At 41.1% G+C, this 18,441-nt stretch overlaps 1 protein-coding gene across 1 annotated transcript; it reads right to left on the bottom strand.

The window, feature by feature from the left end:
• Window positions 1-4,585: 4,585 nt before the first annotated feature.
• Window positions 4,586-17,539, bottom strand: fbxl20 (F-box and leucine-rich repeat protein 20). The gene is made up of 15 exons (XM_078268854.1): window positions 17,024-17,539; window positions 13,119-13,180; window positions 12,234-12,288; window positions 12,015-12,089; window positions 11,771-11,865; window positions 11,596-11,664; window positions 11,420-11,515; window positions 10,509-10,635; window positions 9,894-9,968; window positions 9,160-9,290; window positions 8,497-8,557; window positions 8,275-8,319; window positions 8,129-8,185; window positions 7,813-8,025; window positions 4,586-5,389 (listed from the first exon to the last, which is right to left on the bottom strand). The coding sequence occupies exons 1-15, from the start codon at window positions 17,063-17,065 to the stop codon at window positions 5,282-5,284; spliced, it is 1,311 nt and encodes a 436-aa protein (XP_078124980.1). The 5' UTR covers window positions 17,066-17,539; the 3' UTR covers window positions 4,586-5,281.
• Window positions 17,540-18,441: the final 902 nt, after the last annotated feature.

Below are 18,441 nucleotides of genomic sequence, written 5' to 3'. Positions count from 1 at the left end.
ACCAGCCTCCTGGGGTGCACTTCTATTGATTGCCCCCTTTAGAACACATCAGATGAAGCAATAAGGTTGTGGTCACAGCTACTGATTTTTGTATTAACCTGGTGAAGGAAAAAGACAGGGAGAGTTTAGGTAATTAGTGTTTTTTTTTTTTTTAAAGCAAATTCAAAGCAAACATTGCACCATTCACAGTGTGAGACAGGGAGGAAAGACTTCTTAATGTGATAGTTTTTTCTATCTGCACGGCATTAATTCACCTAAGCCTGACATCAAAGTTTGCTCTAAGCTTTCAGAAAGTCCTTGTGCGTGGGTGTGTTGGAGAAAGAGACAGAAGGAAGAGAGAGGGAGAGAGCCTTGGTTATCACATTCATTATTGTTTCAATCAGAGCCAGGGCACAGCAGATAGCAGAGTGACTGCAGAAAGGAACTCTGCAGAAAAAAAACAAAAGCCAAGTCAAAAGTTGTTCTAGTGTGTGTAGCTGTGGCTTTGCTGTCAAAAATAAACCGAAACACAGCAACTTGGTGGGGCGGTGTGCAGTGAGCTGTGGTCTGATCCGTCTGTGTTTAAACTCAGAAAACACAGAACAGTTGAGAAACTGCTGAAGGAGGGAAACAGTCTCACACACACACACACACACACACACACACACACGGGCTACATTTAAATGTCTCCCTCTGAGCCACCCACTTTTCATCCTCCATGTGATCCCCCAGGTGCCGGAACACGGCTGCTAAAAATGAACATTAAAACAGGAGTGGAAACACATTGATCTCTTGGTGATTTAGAAACAGTGGAAACAATAGGAGGATGAGAGGAACAAAATGAGTCCCATGCGGCGGAAGACAGATCCCAGCCTTGACAGCGGTCGTCATGGTGCAGTGACAGGACCAGAGCTGCTGCTCCTTCCACTGGAATAAATTGATACTGATTGTTCATCTGTATTTTCACCCTCAAGACATGTGTACGTAAGCACACAGAAACATAGCTCCAAAAGTCTATCATGTCACATTTTTAACCACAGCCATCTGATAAATGTGGTGCTCTTAGGACTTCTGCAGATAAATTAGCAAGCTAGCTGTGCTTGTGAGCAAATGATGTTGAATCAAAATTCACCCCAAAGACCTTTTAAACCCTTCTTTTAAAAAAAGACTGTTTGGATGATGTCTACTTGCTTTGTCAAACTCAGACTGCTGAAGCCTCACATTATCTTCAGATGAACTTTGGAATATGCTTCTGCACAGAAAGAGGACTATGTACAGTATTTTGTTCCTTATCACTTACATTGGAAGTGTATTAGAATGGAATCTTTTATTGGCCAACATGAACAGGAGGAATAATTAGAACAAGCAAATGATTCAATGTTCATATGGGCACCTGACTATTGTTTTAAAAAGACGAACAAATGTGAAAATATTTCAATTCATCATCTATTCACCCCATGCCAGTTCTTATCTTAAGAGACAAATACGCACTACAGTTTCATCTAAATTGCTGTAAGGAAAAGGAAAAGTTAAGCATGTCCACGGTGTGTTTTGATGCTGCCTAGCCTACCTGACCTGGTCGGCAATGGCAACTTTGCCCTGGTTAAATGAGGGGAAAAGAAAGAAAGATATTGTAACATCTAATTAACATGCTTTTTTTTTAACAAACATTGCAAAGTGGTGTTTTAAAGAATAGCTCCATATACAAACAGACATTAAAAAACTAAAAGTAATGCTAGGACTGACCATAAAAATAATTTAATAACTGCCTGAATTTTTATACGAGAACTATTCCTTTATGATTTCCTTTAAAATAAACAATGTATTCCAGTCTGCGACCAGGTGGTTTTCCCCACTTTACTCTGAAAGCAAATTAAATTGGACTCATTGAATAGCTGATAGATGCTGAACCCTGCCACCAGCTGGGAGCTGAAATCAGACCAGCAGTGATGTGTGACTTGCACCTACAACACCAAAACAAATTCCTTGTATGTGTAAAAAAACGTACTTGGCAATAAAGCTTTTCTGATTCTGATGGCTCGTTGCTGCCATCTGCTGCTACGAGCTGCTCAACAACCTTTAGCTATGAAATGAGAACAAGCTCAACACAAGAGAGAAAACCAGACAAGTCTTAATAATATAGGTATATATTTATTCATACGTACATATTCATTTATAATCGGTTAATTGTAAAAAGCTGAAAAGAACAAAAAGGAAAAGATTTTCAGTAATTGTATGAACTACAGTCATTGTCAAAATTGTTTTTGAAATTTCTCAGGTGTCACTCTACCATGAACACACACACTGTAGATTCACCACTTGTCTTAATCCTCAATCTTACTCCAGCGTTTAGGACATGAAACAAATTCATTCAGAGCATAGAAGCGTGACTTCTGTGTAAACTGGTGAAGGTCTGACAGAAGGACAAGGTGTTTGATACCTTGAGGAAGAATAAATCTGGTGTTTTGCTTTGTAGAGCCTGTAGAGTATTTTGTACCATGAAGACTGATGACAGGTTTCTTTTGTACACATAAAACCATCAGGAGCAGGTTTAGTTTTACTTCCTGTAATCCATTCTAAGTGTTTTGCCTTAAAAGCATGTGTTGTCTGCACTGATGACTCAGCCTGTGCCACATATACAATGCATGACAAGGGCAAGCAGGTGTTACAACCAGGTTCATAGTCTAAATCCTATGACTTACTTTACCTCCAGTTAACGGTCTTAACCCCGGAGCACAATGACAGAGTACATTAGATAGATCTGCCATTTTGACTCTTAGTTGTTACTTAATCCCCAATAAATCCCCATTCAAACAAAACAGATCAGACTGGATTACACCAGATTCATCTCAGTTTGTATTCTCCAGCCTGCCGTAGCTTTCAAATCTCAAACTGAATAGAATCAGCATTCAGTGTTTTGCCTGTTGGCTTGCATCTTAAAACCAGAATGAGGACATTTGTGAGTGGTCAATATTCCACACGGGGTTTACCCATGTCAGTCTTGTTTGATGTAGTTGAGCAGGGTGCATTATGGGAGGAAAAGCAAGGCATACAAATAAAAGAGGAAAGCCCACATATGGGAGAAAAATCTGATTCTGCTAAAGTGGCACACAATGCCTGATCAGCCATCCCGAGGTCTTCTCCTTGATGGAAACATTCAATAAGTAGAACCTACCTACATACATACATACATCATGAACTTCTTTTTTTAAATTTCAACATTTATTACAATTGCACTGGCGCCAACTCTTCCTCTGGACAAAGGCTACACTCTGGACATTTAGTAACAATAAACTCTTAATAAAAACACAAACACCATCAGATCAAAACTGAGGACTGGAAGAGGGCTCAAACTCAACTTGGAGAAACTGAACTCATGACTTCAAAACACAAAGCAGGCACAATTCAAACCACACCAAAACAGAAATGCAAAAGAAGAGAAAAGGTAGAGATCCAGAGGGAATCAGAAAGAAAAGCAGTAAAAGACATTTATAAAAAAGGAAATGGGAAGAAAAAGAGATACTGAATAAAGCAGGTACAAGTGCAGGAGAAGATAATCCATAAGAAAAGGCTTCAATACTTTATAGGGCGGGGGACCGAAGTCCATTATAGCCCTCCGTTGTGACAAAAATCATTCTGTCATATCAGGCCAGAATTGTGTGCTCAAGATTCAGTTGACTTCCTCTTTCAGTGACTCCATCCGTCTGATCCGCTGTATACCTCCGGCAGCGTCACTGGTAGCAGACAGATGGAGGAGGTAACAGGTGGCAGGGTGTAACACGCTGTCACTTTGTCCCCTGCAAGGCCTCATAGGAGTCGCTGATGCCACTCCGACGTCCTCTCACTGCTGCGCGTGGTTCACCAGTTCATCGTCATCAGAACCGTCACCGATGCAAAAACAAGAGCAACTAAATGAAATCTCCCTAACTGAAAATAGACGTACTTTGATTGTTTTCAGTTGGCTTTTTCTTTCCATTGTTCTGGTCTGACAGCATGAATTCATGTAGTGATGTCAGACTTTTTTTTTCTCCATTCTGTCAGAAGAGTGTCTTTTTAACTTTTCTGTTGTTGACATGAGCTTTCCCAGCCCAGCATCAGTTCTTCTGTCAAACTCCAGATTAAGTGTCAGCTCATTTTGACTGTCCAAAGCTCCAGCACATATTCTAACACACTTGCGAGCTTCGCCATAGTTCCCCTCTGAAAGACCCATCGACAGAAATCTCTGCCCCATGTCATATCATCATCGGTCGTTTAGCTGGCTTCGACTCTCGGACTCCACAGTCCTCATATAGATTTACAATTAGAGTTTAAAAAACTAGAGGTGTTACATGCAACATTTGGCATCTTCTCAAGTCCCCACTTGTGAGTCTAAATTGGTGTCTTTTAAGAAAAATATTAAACTTTGTCTTTTTTTTGTCTTCAGTATATTGAAGCTTCTGATTGTAACAGAGACACAGAGAGGTGAGGGTACAGGTGTAGCAAGCTCAGTGTGTGCATGAAGATTTGTTGTGTGCGTTAGTAAATCGCAGTCTTGAATTCTGAGATGGTCGTCTTTGTAAAGTGTCTCATCATTGCTTTACTGTAAGTGCAAATAGCTGCAAGTATGTTTTTAAATCCCCAAACTATGCTTTCTTCCTGCTTTCTGTGTGTTGGAGGTGTCTGCAGTTTACTGGCTGCATCGCTGCTCCTTTTTGAAATAACAGCCAGCAGAACAAAGCAGTTCCTTTCTAGAGGTAGCTGTTAAGTGACCTTCAACACAGAGGGAAGTATGTGTGAGTGGTTAAGAGGGCTTTTTCAGCCTTTTCAATATTCTGTTTAGAGGCTAGAACTGTAATCTGTCTCAAACTGCTGAATAAGAGAAGAGGATCACTTCCCCTAAAATACAGAATGGTTTTAGATGTGAAGATTCTTCTTTACTTCCATTTGATGAAAAGTTAAATCCCTTAAAAGTGGTGACCACATTTGATTTTTACATAACCCTCTTTGTAATACTGGTTTGTCCACTGAACACAGACCAGGAATGTTCTGACATTCTTTTAAGCGATAATCTGTGCATGGTAATGTGTTGTGTCTGTACTGTATTTGTGTGGTGGAGAGAGTCGGGAATGTTTTTGGGAACGTTACCGAAGACCTTGTAGCATGTTTTGGCTTTCTCCCTCTCTCTGCAGTTAAAGGTGGGACACACCAGCACGTACTCTATGACAGGGCGCTAGGAGGGGGGCAGCAGGTCAGGGGTCAAGTGACAGGCTGCAGGGAGCTTGTACGAGGGACACCATGAGAGGGAAGGGGTGTTGTCTTTACATCATAGCAGGACACAGCAGCGGCAAAACCTCTGACGGCTGCCCCCGACAGAGGGGGGCGGAGTGACGGGAGCAAAGTATGCATGCACTTTGATGTTAGGCAGATGGGTCTGTGGAGAGAAGGAAAAACAGATTGAAATGTGTTAATGGATCGTACAAATACTTCAAATAAATGCAAGTTATTTACAACAAATGTTTCCTGTCAGGCTGCGATTCATTTCTATTAAAATTAAAGACAGGCATGAGATCTAATGCTGATGAGACCAGTTCTCTCTGGACAGAGTGATCGCTCACTGTTCGTATTTCACACCTTAGTTTTGATCCATCACATCTTGTGGGTGGAGCGGTGACTCCTACTCCGGAGTTTAATTTGGACAAAATGTATGTATGTATCTAAACAGCCCAAACATACGTGGCTGTGTAGCCCTGATCACGGTCCGTCATACTGCCTATTACGCTCCACTTACACTCCGTATTGATCTTTTGTTTCTAGTATTGTTTTGTTGTCCTTCTTTGCTTGGTTTCGTAAAGCTACCTCTTTTTGTTCGCTTTTAATGTTCTATGTTGTTATGTACTGTATTTTGTTATTTTGAATAACAGACCCCAGGAAGAACAGCTGCAGCCCTGCTGTAGCTAATGGGGATCCTATTAAACTAAAAAACGTGGAGACTGTAGTGCTGCTCAGCAGTTATGCTCTTTGCTCTTACCTTAGTATTGTTGTAAGACAGCATTTAGTGGCAGCCCTGAGTGACATGCTGCTGAAATGATGTGCCATCTTGAATTTTATGTTAGGTTCAATTAAAATCACTCGGACTCCTCAGAAAAGTTTGCTACTTTACACCCACCTGACATGAAATATATGCTACATGCTTCATAGGTCGTTAAAAGGTTAGTATTTAGGATGGCCTTACATTAAAAAAAGTGCCTTGTGGAGTTTTCTTTAAAACAAACACATTTTGTTTACATTCTGTGCTCGCCTTGCGACAAATTTCCTTCCTTATAACATTTGCAAAGTTGATTGTTTTCTTAATTAAAAAAACTGCATTGTTAACATCCATGTTTACTTGCATGCAGTCTTCTTCTCTACCTTAGCCGTTGAATTACTGAGTTTCTTGGTGGGTTACTCTCGCCTGTTGATCAGTGGAATAGTGTAAAACCATTGGCAGGAACATATATCATGTCACCCGTGTGCATACATGCAAACAAAAATGGGGACCCCACCCACTCATAAAAAACTGCTACATAGCTCTACTAGAGGTCAGAAACAGGGTCCACAGGGTACCTTCAGGGGGAGCTGAACATTAGCTCCCCTCATCAAAAAGGCACAACAGAGGATGTGCTTCCTGCAGCAGCTGAAAAAGTTCAACCTACCCAAAACAATGATGGGGCACTTCTACATCATCTGCCATCATTGATACCATCCTCACCTGCTCCATCACCACCCGAGATGCTGCTGCCACAGCCAAGGACAAGGGCAGACTGCAGCGTATCATCCGCCCTGCTGAGAAGGTGAATGGCTGCAATCTGCCATCCCTCCAGGGACCTGTATGCCTCCAGGACCCTGAGGCGGGCAGGAAAGATTGTGGCTGATCCCTCCCACCCTGGACACAAACTTTTTGATACACTACCCTTTGGAAGGAGGCTGCCACACATCGTGCCACAAGAACACTTTCTTCCCGACTGCAGTGGGCGTCATCAACAAGGCCCAGGATTCCCACTGACAGACTCTTAACCCCCCACCCTTAGTCACTACACGTTACATTAACACACATCCTGGACTTGGAATTGCACATCTATACTGTAAACTTTCACATCCCCTGATCAATATTTTTGCACACCTTGCAGTAAACTGTACATCCTCTTTCCCTTTCTAAAATAGTTATAATGTACATATGTTATTTTGTTAGTGTCTTTTTACATATTTTTTATTGTAATATATCTACTCTGTATTGATGTTGTTGGCTGTAGCAGTACTTTGCCATATTGTTGATTCCCTTTTTCATATGTTTTTTTTTGTATGCACCAAATACACCAGGGCAAAATCCTTGCAATTGAAAACGTTGGTAATAAATATGATCATAATTCTGATCAGGGATATTGTTTGTGCAGCTCAGTGAGATGCCTTTACCAAAAGGTGCAGTGGCTGCAAAAAAGATGTGATTTTTTTTGGAGGTAAAGAGTTAACTTCTACTAATCATCTATAAGCAGTGGGAAGCTGTTTTGTGAGAAAGGTCTACTGTACTCCATTCCAGAGTCTAAAACTAACCTGGATGGCTGAGCCCAGACTTACAACCAATGGGCAGAGCCAAAGATAAAACAGAGCTTATACATTTAGAGGTCCCAAACCATCTTAACATGATTCAGCATAGAGCCAATTAAAATGTATACATTTGTGACACTGATCGGATACAATTTTGCACCAGAATGACATATGTTGAGTTCACAGTCAGTCATCATAACACAGTTGGGTGTTTACAGTACATTCTACACATGAATCAGTGCTTACTCACTGTTGTTAGCAAACGCATCTTACCCTTAGTCTCTTGATGCCGGCGCGGGTGATCTGCTGGCAGTCATAGAGCTCGATACGATCCAGACTATGGCAGTTCTTAAGGTGCTCCAGCGAGGCGTCTGTGATCAGGGGGCAGTTGTCCAGCTCGATCACCTCCAGACGGTCGTGAGCACAAGGGCCGCTGCCGAGGTGTCTGATGCCATCATCGGTGATCAGCTCACAGTGAGACAGACTCTACAAGAGTACCAACACAGGAGCTCCATTACTCAACTGTCTGCTAGAACAAGCTGTGATGTGGTGCTTGTAAATACTACAGGAGTGGCAGCCATACACTCACCAGGACTTGCAAACGAGGGCAGTGGATAGACAGCTGGATGAGTGTTCCATCTGTGATCTGATGCAAAAAGATGTATGTATATGATGTAGTCTCCATACAACAACGGTGGAAACAGTATTTGTGTGTTGCTCGGACTGTTTATTTACCTGCACACATTCTTCTAAATCCATCTTTTCAAGCTCGTGACAATTCTGCAGCGGAGAAAGAGACAATAAACAGAGAGAAACAATATGATCTAGTGTGTGAAATCTCAAAATATTTATCATTTTTCAAAATGTTTTGGGAATAAAACAAATGTGACATCAACTTCAAATATTTGAACCTGTAAGCATAAAGTCATGCAACCAAGAAGTAGATGCCACACTCACCCTTGCTAATGTAGTGAAGCCCACATCTGTAAGCTGAGAGCAGCGAGCCACTTCTAATATTCTAAAAGGAGAAAGAGGAGCAGAGAGTTATACTGTACAATGGCGTCATTTAAAGTCAGTCACTTTTTGGGACTTCAACTGGATCTAGTGAGGCTTGAGATAACTTTAACTGCAGAAAGGTCCATTTATATTCCTCGCCACGATCTCCATTATTACCTTAATATTTACTGCAGGATTAAATAACTAAGCAAGTTGTTAATGCTAATTATGTTACAATGACAAGCAAATCCATCCCTGCAAGCCATTTAATCTTAAAATGAGGATTAAAAACAATTGTTGGCAAGAAATCAAAATTCTGTAAGAGAATAATACCAATTAAGTTGAAGTTTCATCCATTTCGGAAGTCTTTTAAAGAAAAGGTACAACATCAGTTTGCCAGGCTCAAGATTGTCAATAAATCAGAGAATGTTCTTGAAATCAACTTAAGTACATTGTACTCAAGTGAAATTGCTTCACAGGATAAGGTGGATAATGACTTACTCAGTAAGTAAAACGAAAAAGATTTTCAGACTATATGGAAAGAGATTTTTTTTCAGGGTCTGGGAAGCGACGCATGGTTAAGTTCAGAGTGAGAGGGATGTGTGTGTTTGCGTGCACATTTACCTGAGGCGAGGGCAGTTCTGTCCCAGGGCGTGCAGGATGGCGTCTGTGATATTGGCACAGCCTGACACACAGAGAGACTGCAGGCGGTGACAACCCCGGCAAATTGTGATGAGGCCTTCATCTGTGATCTGCTGCTTAAAGAAAGAGAGTGTATTTGTATTGGGGGGGGGGGGTGTCACCTAAATCCCAAACAATTGTAAGATGTGAAAACATACCAACTTTTCCTGTGCTCACTGGTAACTTTGCATCAAATGCAATCAGTGTGTGACTTGACATACATTCATGTACCTTAACACCCAGCTAATGAGAGCAATTTCTTTTCTCCTGCATTTTCTGTTTTAAGTATTGCTCTGTGGAGATCAGGCAGAGGAAGAACAGGTAAGAAATGGCTAAGCAAGAGAAAAGAAAGAGGAGGAACAACAACTGGGAACGTGAGACGATGAGCTCCTGAGGTGTGAGATGAGGAGGAGATGGAGAGAGGGAGGAGGAGGATGACAAGAGCATTCAGGTGGTGCTGAAGGAGGGGAATTCTACTATACACTGGAAAGTAACCAACAGTGTTTGTGTACTTTATGCCAAAAGTCCAGATGCAGGGGTTTTATAACAATGTTTACAGAGATGCATTCAATTTAAACAATATGAAATAGGACTACAGAATGTTATTGAAATTGCAAAACCGTTGTGTTTTTCCAGATTAATGTGATTCATCTTCTAGCATGGTTACGTGTACTTACTGAGCATGTCTGCAAGTTGAGTGTGACCAGCTCTGGACAGTGACCCCCAATATGCTTCAGAGCCTCGTCCTCGAGCTGCAGAAGAGATCGAGAGAGAAGAGAAAACAGTCATCTGGAATTAAACTACACTTATTAAATGTATAATCAAGCACGCTAAGATTTGCCCACCAAACCCCTCTACTGTCACTGATTTAAAAGGATGTTCATTATGTTAAAAACGCCTCTTGGCATAACGAAATACAACTCAACAGCACGACAAATCAACCTCTAAAACCTGGCAACTGACTGTACATGTGATTTGTTTTGCCCTTTAAATTAATGAGCTGTGACATCATCGAAATACATGGTTGCATTTTCACACTGTAGTGTTGACTAGAAGGCGTTCGCTTGGAATGAGGAATAAGAGGAACTTGGTAGTTAGTGTGATGAGCAAAAAAAAACAGAGCACCTAAGAAGTCACCAATGGAACCAAAGAAAGTTCGACAAATGAGGTTGCTTTCAGATTTATCAGACTAAATTGTATACTGGATAAAATCATCTGCAACTCATGCTCTAAGCACCTACACCATCAGCCATTGGTCTGTATCTCCAGCTCATACTAAGCGCACACCATACCTGTGTGCATCCCTTGAGGAAAAGGCCTTTGAGTCCAGGACAGCAACGCACCAGGGCCTGGATGCCATCCTTGGTGACCTGATCACACCAGGAGATGTTGAGCTGCTCCAGCAGGGGACAGCCCTCACTGACAGGAGGGAATTAGAAAAAGGACAGGTGAGAGGTAGGGAAAAAAAGCAAGAAAAAGATTACAAAAGAAGAAGACAGCAATTTTGAACAAGCCACATACAAAATCAAATGCGTAATATTTAAAGTGCTCATATTGTGCTTTTTGGCTTTTCCCCTTACCTTGATTGTGTTACATATCTTTTTTGTGCACGTTATAGGTTTACAAAAGGGAAAAAGACCAAAGTCTACCCCAAAGGGACTTACCATCTCCAACAGAAAACACTGTTCACAAACTGCTCCAAACAGCTCTATTGTAGTCCAGCCTTTACTTCCGTGATGAACATGTGTCACTTTGTAACACGCGTTATAATGCTCGCCTAGCTGCTAGCATGGCACGCCCTGATACTCTGCTTCTGACTGGCTAGTAGTCCTTACCTAGCTACTGCGCATGTACGACTCCCAACAAAGATGGAACAGAAGTGAGATGTCTCACTCTGTAGCTAAAACAGAGAGCTCAACACACAGGGTGAAAAGAGGAGCTGCAGCAATGTGCAGTACAACAAAAATATGGTATTTTTTGAAACTTAAACCATATAAACCATTTCTGATATAACCTCTAAATACAATTATGAACCTGAAAATGAGCATAATATGAACACTTTAAGTATTTACTTTTATTTCATTTGTGACTGGGGTAGGTTTAACAGAGGAAATCAATGAGGGGTGATAGGTGGTATCAGAGGGTGTTGAATAAGGATTGTATGTTCAATGGAAGTATACATCACAACGTTGACCCTACACACCTGAGAGCTTTGAGTGACAGGTTGGTGATTGAGGTACAGGATGCGAGGTCCAGGTGTTTCAACTTTGGGCAGAACTTACTGAGGCTATTACAGGTGCTGCACAAGAGAAAGACAATGAGCGTTTTGAAGGACAAGTGGCATTATGATACACTGGCATCCCAGAATAACACACATACCTGTCAGTGATCTTGGTGCAGCCGTTCAGACTAAGCAGCTCAATGTTCCTGCAGTTCTGCGAGAAAGTCCTACAGAAAGAAAACAAACTGTCAATCAGAACTTGTCGGTTTCGCTTTCCCCAGGGTCTGAACTTAAACTAGAATTTCTGTCAGGCCAAGTTCTCGACACACTCACCTCAGGGCGCTGTCACCCACACCCAAGCAACCCCGCAGGCTCAGCTTCCTAAGAAACCCCCCACATCGCTTTGAGATGTTCTCCACCACTCGGCCCTGCAATAAAAACAGTCGGCTCAGCCTGCTGTGTTTGTTTCTACACCTACATTTAAAGTAATGACCCATTACAAGTAAAATGTGAAGGGAAAAGTACACAGCAAAGATTGAAGTTACAGGTAAGAGTAAAGTAGATCAGATTTACTCACCTCAATGTCCCTCTGAAAGTCAAAGAGGTCGATTCGTTGCCAGTTGCTGCCGTCCAAGGCCAGAACATTCCAGGACTGAGAGCAGGGAGGGAGAACCAGACGTTTAGGGTCAAGTTTGTTCTCAAACATACCACAGAAACACACACCAAAACACACAGACAAACAAGTACAGTCACGCACACATGCATACACACTTACACCTTGTGAACACAGACTCACCCGTGAGACCTGGGCACAGCGACAGAGTGTCACCACATCCAGAAAGGAGAAGATTCTGGAAGACAGACAGGGATGGTTTAGAGACCCTGATCCCCGCTGCCAGAAGCTTCCTCTTTGCACTAAACTGACCAACTCAACCCTGCTTCAGCTTTCACTTACAGCACAGGGGTGTGAGTAAATCAGCTAATATTGTCTTTGACTGTTGGCAGGATGAATGTGTTTACTCAAAGTAGGGTCCTGGTGAGGAAGACACACAATCTGCTTCTAAGGAACAGAGCTGGAAACTAACTATAAGATCCCTCAATGCAGCAAAAACTGTATAAGGGTTGAAGCAGGGATGCAGTGAGTCTCAGCACAGCCTGCCAGCCACACAAATCAGGGCACTGAACCTGGCCAAGCAGAACAGAGTCAGCAGCACAGGCAGCTTGGCTGGCAAGGCCGAGGCTTGAGGTATGGCCTTCATTGTCTGTTTGCTCAGAGGATCTTTTTTTTTTTTTTTTTTGGTTGTTGCCTGAATTCAATTTGAATGCTTTATAGTCTCAGGTATCCGTTTTTAATTACAGTTTGAGAATTGGGGGAGCAGAGTAGGGTGGGGAATGAGGGGAGCCTTGCATCCTGGTGGTTAGTTTAGTTGAAATATTTGTTAAAAGGGCAAGTGAGCATACAGTATATGATTGTGAGATGCGCAATGTGTGCGTCTGTGTTTGGGAGTTGTAGAGGAAGGAGGGTGGTGCAAGGCCAATTGTGGCTCTGTGTATGATTGGATGTGCTGATTGGGAGCGAAGCCAAGAAGGTAAGTATGCAACATGCCATTTTTGCTTACAAAAAAAAAAAAAAAAAAAACCTACAGAGATTCTGATTTAAGGGTTCTGAAATGTCACTCACCGTAGCAACAGCTCCTTAGGCAGCTTCTTATTGATGGCCGCCTCATCACTGTTTGTGAACATCTAAAAAGGGTGCAGAGGATAATATTAGTCCTGGCAGTTTTAACATAGCCAGGGTCCCCTCCATCCACTCACCTCACTCAAGGATGGCCCCAGCATATAAACAAAGATAAATGATCGTAATCTCATCAGCTGAGATAGCTTCGATGTAAAGTATTGGAAAACACTGGGGTGACCGAAGATAAAGCAGCACAGGAGACTGGGATTTGTGTCTTCTAAGCAAAATCAGCAGAATAGGACTTTGTACTGTCGACTACAGAGCTGGGATGGCCTCTGCTTTCATATTATCTTTTCTGCATACATATTCTCGCCATATCTCCTGACTGTGTTGTTTACACTGTTAAATAAACATCAGGATGTACTGAGAATGTAAACTGGAATTAGTTACAATATGTCATTTGTGACTCTCAGACGAAATTGCTCCAGATTCTGCAAATAACCAACAGATTTCCACACAAATTGTTGCATGCTGTGTAAGCGCAAAACTAGCCTATAATCCACAGAAAAGGCCCATCAGCACATAAAGAGAAAATAAATTAGCATTTATTAAGACCCTGCTACTTAGATACACACACTTAGATGACTCCAGGGTTCCCATAATTTGTGGAAAATAATACTCTGCCAGATAGCAAAATATAAGACGTTCATACAATGACGTTTGGGTAGTCACAACATTGCAAATGAAGCAACATCTGGCTAAATCCATTTTCCTCCATATATTTAGAAAGACAAATCTAAACCAGTGACAGGGTAATTGAGAGGTGGGGGCTTTAGTGTGTAAATACAAAGCACACATGCTATTTACAGGAGGCAAACATCTGTTACAAGATCAAAAAGGAATTTGCATGTCCTTATTATTAGGTACAAAAATGAAGCTTTCATGATCTCAAAATAAACAAAATGTTTATTTGTGTTGTAAAATAAATAAATAAATAAATAATGAATGGGTCCTGGAGTTTACTGTGTGCTATTTTAATTATGCGTGTCTATCCTAAAACCGCATTTACAATAGCTTCAGATTTTGATGGAAAAACGTATTAATCAGCTCATAAAAACAAATGACAGGTCTGCCTTTTTAGAAATCCAGTCAGCTCTGGGTCAAAGCCTCTCCATGTCGGTCTGACACGCACCTTTCTGGCCAAATAATCCAGGGCCAATTCCAAAGAACCAGATGCGCATGGTCAACGGGCATAAACTGTCCCCTTTTGTAATCAAACATAAAATAAACCTGATGCTGCATGAATGTGAGCATTATGTTTTCTCCACTGGTCAGCTATAGCCAGTGAGGCATGAGGGAAAAAAACTGGGTGAGCTGTAACCTCCAGCTAAAGCAAAAAAAGTCATAATACTTTTAGAAAAACTCTTATGTATGTTGTTTCCTGAAAAGACAATCAGTTTGACACTTGTAACTGTGATTTACACTATTAGTTGACATCAAAGCAGTAGCTAAATTTGGTTCAGATATTTAATTTATCCTTCCCTACATCCATAGATGTAGTTAAGGACAAATTATATAATATACCCAGGAGACAAGCCATCAGCAATTAACAGATTCTTTTTGGCCTACAGTTTAAACTACTTTAACAAATCTTACATCAATACACCCAATTATACACAACATAGTGGTAATGTCAATCACAATACGATTATTATGTTCATATTCCTTTTAATTGGGGAAATATAATCAGGGCTCATTAGATAAGATACACTATTGATCTCCAGCGGGGAAATTCGGTTGTCGCAGCAGTACAACAGAAATACCTACATAAATACAAATAAGTATAGAAAGTAAGAGAAAAAAAAATAATAAGGAGGTACATAAAGTAAAATAGATTAGAATATAAAAAATAGAAACTATAAACTATACAGAGCATTTTGAGACAGATGACTTGATAAAGTGAGTGGTGCTAATGAAGTGACAGTGGTGTGATTAATAGCAGCAGTCTCATTGATGCCTGTTCTTTGTTTAGGGCTAGTATACAATAGATCACTATCTACAGCAGAGCAGTAAAGCTAGACAAAATACAAGAGGACATTTCTGGAAATGTCTGTCAAAATAAAACTCTCCCTAGCATACAATGTAGCAACTGGGTTTGGCCACTGTGCATTTTTGATGACCTACAATAACTATTGTATCTTTAGTGTCAGACTTCTTATACAATTAGCCTTCTGGGCTAACTCTATTGAAATAACCTAATAGGGTGTAGTGTGTTTTTAGCTCATATCCTTCAACTAAAGTGCATGGATAAATTCTATTCATTTTCATCAATAAAAATTCACCAATAAATAGTTACCATTGCCCCCGACATATAAACTAAGAAATGAAAATGACATGTTTACATTGTAAACATGCTAAATAAAAAACCATTATTTTCCACTGTAACAAAATCAGTACAGTACATGCAAATTCAAAAATCGGATTTCAATAAAGCCTTCTTATGGACTGACAGCATAGTGACCCGTTTATAATAAAAACACTAGGCTAAACCAAACTGTATCACATCCATCATGTTGGTTGTAAATGTCACTGACTGCATGCATTTTTCAGACAAACTTAACAAAATGTTGCTGTTTAAGATTAGCACCTTTCTCAGACTAATTGTTATACTTACTAAGCCTAAATAGGTTGATAGATGGGCATATCAACATTCAGTCTATGTATTAGACTTGTATGGACTTACAGTGTCTACGTGTCTGAAAGAAATTACATTGTTATACAGTTCCAAAATTGACAATTTAAAATCACCTTTCACTAAAAACCATAATTTGAAGGAAGACTGGTAATTACTCCCGTTTAAATAAAAGCTATGGCGCAGGTACCTCCTCAACAGGAATTTAATAGCAAATGTGCAACTTTTATTTTAAAGTCAAGAAGCGCCACTTCCGGTTTTCTCCTGGCTCAAATGCGCTTAACTTGACACATAGCTCTACCGCAGCTGTCGGGCCAGAAGGTAACGGCCTGAATCTTTTGAGTCGTCAGCTGTTGCACCGTTAAAAATAAATAAAACCACACACAAATCCCACGCTAGCTGGAGATTAAACACCACCAAGTGTCCAGGCTACACAGCCCAATGTCACCGGCCGGATACAAGTTTTTCACCAAAATATTTATCTGCTACGCTTGCGGCTGCGACACAAGTTTGCACAATGGTAAATTCTATAGAACTAACACGGTAGCTTAGTGTGTACCTGTGGCCCTTCTGCTATCTGTATGGGTTATGGTGTGTGTTATATTGTGGCAATCTGGGCCTATTTGTTGATCGTTTCTCTGCTAACACGGGGTGCATGGCAGACAAAACCCGAGGCCCCCACAACCGCCGCGGCCATGAACGTGCACAACAATCCTGCTCATCAGACAACCCAACAAAAGTATAAAAATCACATCCCGGCAGACATGAGGACCATTTTAAAACAGCTTCTTAGAAAAGTGAAGTCAATTAATTTATTTTCCTGGTAAATTATGTGTGTCGGAGCTGTCCTCGGCGTGCTATGTAGCCTCAGTGTCTTTGTTTTGACGGCGCAAAGTGAAACGAGGATAACATTTTAGGTCCCTAAAAACCCTCAACTTTTGATGAATAAATAACGCGATAGATTTGGTGGAAAATACCGACGTATGTCCTACCTGAAATAACATGCCATGCCTAGGCTATGTTTTTTTTTTGAACAAAACAACAGCGTTTGACCTAATCCCAAACATTGACTGCGGAAGCTGCAACAGCCTCACCATAAGGGCAGTTATACACTAAATACAACGACAGTCAACACGTAGGCCCATATCCTAACGTGTTTAACAGCTACGTTGAATGTGTGTCAATGACTGTCAGGTAATATTAATGGTCAACTCACCTCAAACCGGCTCCGCGAAACGCCATTTACTTCCTTCCCCATGTCGGACGCTGGTTACCGACTCAATGAATTCGGTGTAGGCGAAGTAAAATGCAGATACGGGCCCTCTTCCTGCCGATTCCCCTCCACGACTATCATGCTACCGTCCTCTCGGTATGCTCCTGGGTGCGATGTCGTTGTTTTTCGGCCTGTAAAACAAACGGCAAGACCTCTTGTTCCTGATAAAATAGGAGCTCCAGGCAGCAGCAAGCCAATAAGCCAGATCTCTTATCTGGTCGCTTCGCAGTCACCTCCTCCTCCCCCTACAGGTTTCCATCCATCCACACAATAGCCCTACAGGAATAGGACCTGGCAGCCTAAAATGGAGCTGGTAGGCTACTACGCCTACATCACTTAGAAATAATAAATATAATGAAACTGCGCTGATGCATATTGCCCAAGCACAAAAAAATCGTCTGCTTGCTACTAGCCTACTGTTGGCTGTCCTTCGTGCGGGCCGCGTAGCCTAAAAGCCCAGGAGCAAAGATATCAAAATGGGGTGTCAACCTTTTGACAGCCCCCGTAGCACGAATACCTGGCTAGCAACAGCTGGATTCATGACTAGATAGGCTATGAAATTAATAATAATAATATAAAGGTTTGATCCCAGGTGGTGTATAGAAACACCGCAATGCAAAGAGAGATTATGACAATATAGGCCTACATAGCCTAGTTGATGCTTTCCCCGATATAGCCGAAATAACAAATAGCATGTATGTCTAATATATGGTAAAGTAATTTCCACTTGATGGCCAGTCATTGAAGTGTGGGACAATTAAAGCGTTCATTTTTTTGTCACAATAAGATTTGTGTACTATAACGGCCACAGAAGCGAAACGTGTATCCTTTTCTGACACATTAGCCATTTAAAATCGTATTAACTCTATTCTATTGCATTTACTGTTCTCAAACATAGGCCTACATTGTAACCATGGATGTATTGGATTGTAACTTATTACTGTGGGAGACGCCACTTCCTTCTTTCTCGTTGACCACGCCCCAGTTAGGCAGCAGAGCCAATCAGCATCCAGGGCGGCAGCTCGTCATAATGCGTAGTCACACACTTGACGGTTCAATGCCACAATAACATTTAACTTTTTTATTTGTATGTTTCCAGTGATTCTTTCCTCACTTTTGAAAAATCTGAGTTAGATTCTAGTATTTGAAAATGCTTTTTGATTGAAATACCACCTAAAATAATTGCATAATTGCTGCTGCAGGTGAAACTATCATGCTGGTTTTAGAAATAAATGTTTATTTAGAATAAATAGAATGCAATATATGATGTCATACTTGGCTTTTGCCGTTGTAATAAAAGGCCCAACTGCAACAGCATAAATCTAGTACCAGTGTGGGAAATTTGACCCTTGTTACCATTG

This window comes from Sander vitreus, chromosome 15, assembly GCF_031162955.1.
Source record: "Sander vitreus isolate 19-12246 chromosome 15, sanVit1, whole genome shotgun sequence".
In the NCBI taxonomy this organism is placed as follows: Eukaryota; Metazoa; Chordata; class Actinopteri; order Perciformes; family Percidae; genus Sander; species Sander vitreus.
Note: the sequence above shows the minus strand (reverse complement) of the source record. Positions and strands in the feature narration are given on the sequence as shown.

Coding starts and splice junctions, on each gene's coding strand:
- fbxl20 (XM_078268854.1), bottom strand. CDS start 17,065: ATGGGGAAGGAAGTAAATGGCGTTTCGCGGAGCCGGTTTGAG. Junction 8,320..8,496: donor GCTTCACTACATTAGCAAGG/GTGAGTGTGGCA, acceptor TCTCCGCTGCAG/AATTGTCACGAGCTTGAAAA. Junction 8,186..8,274: donor ATTTAGAAGAATGTGTGCAG/GTAAATAAACAG, acceptor TTTTTGCATCAG/ATCACAGATGGAACACTCAT.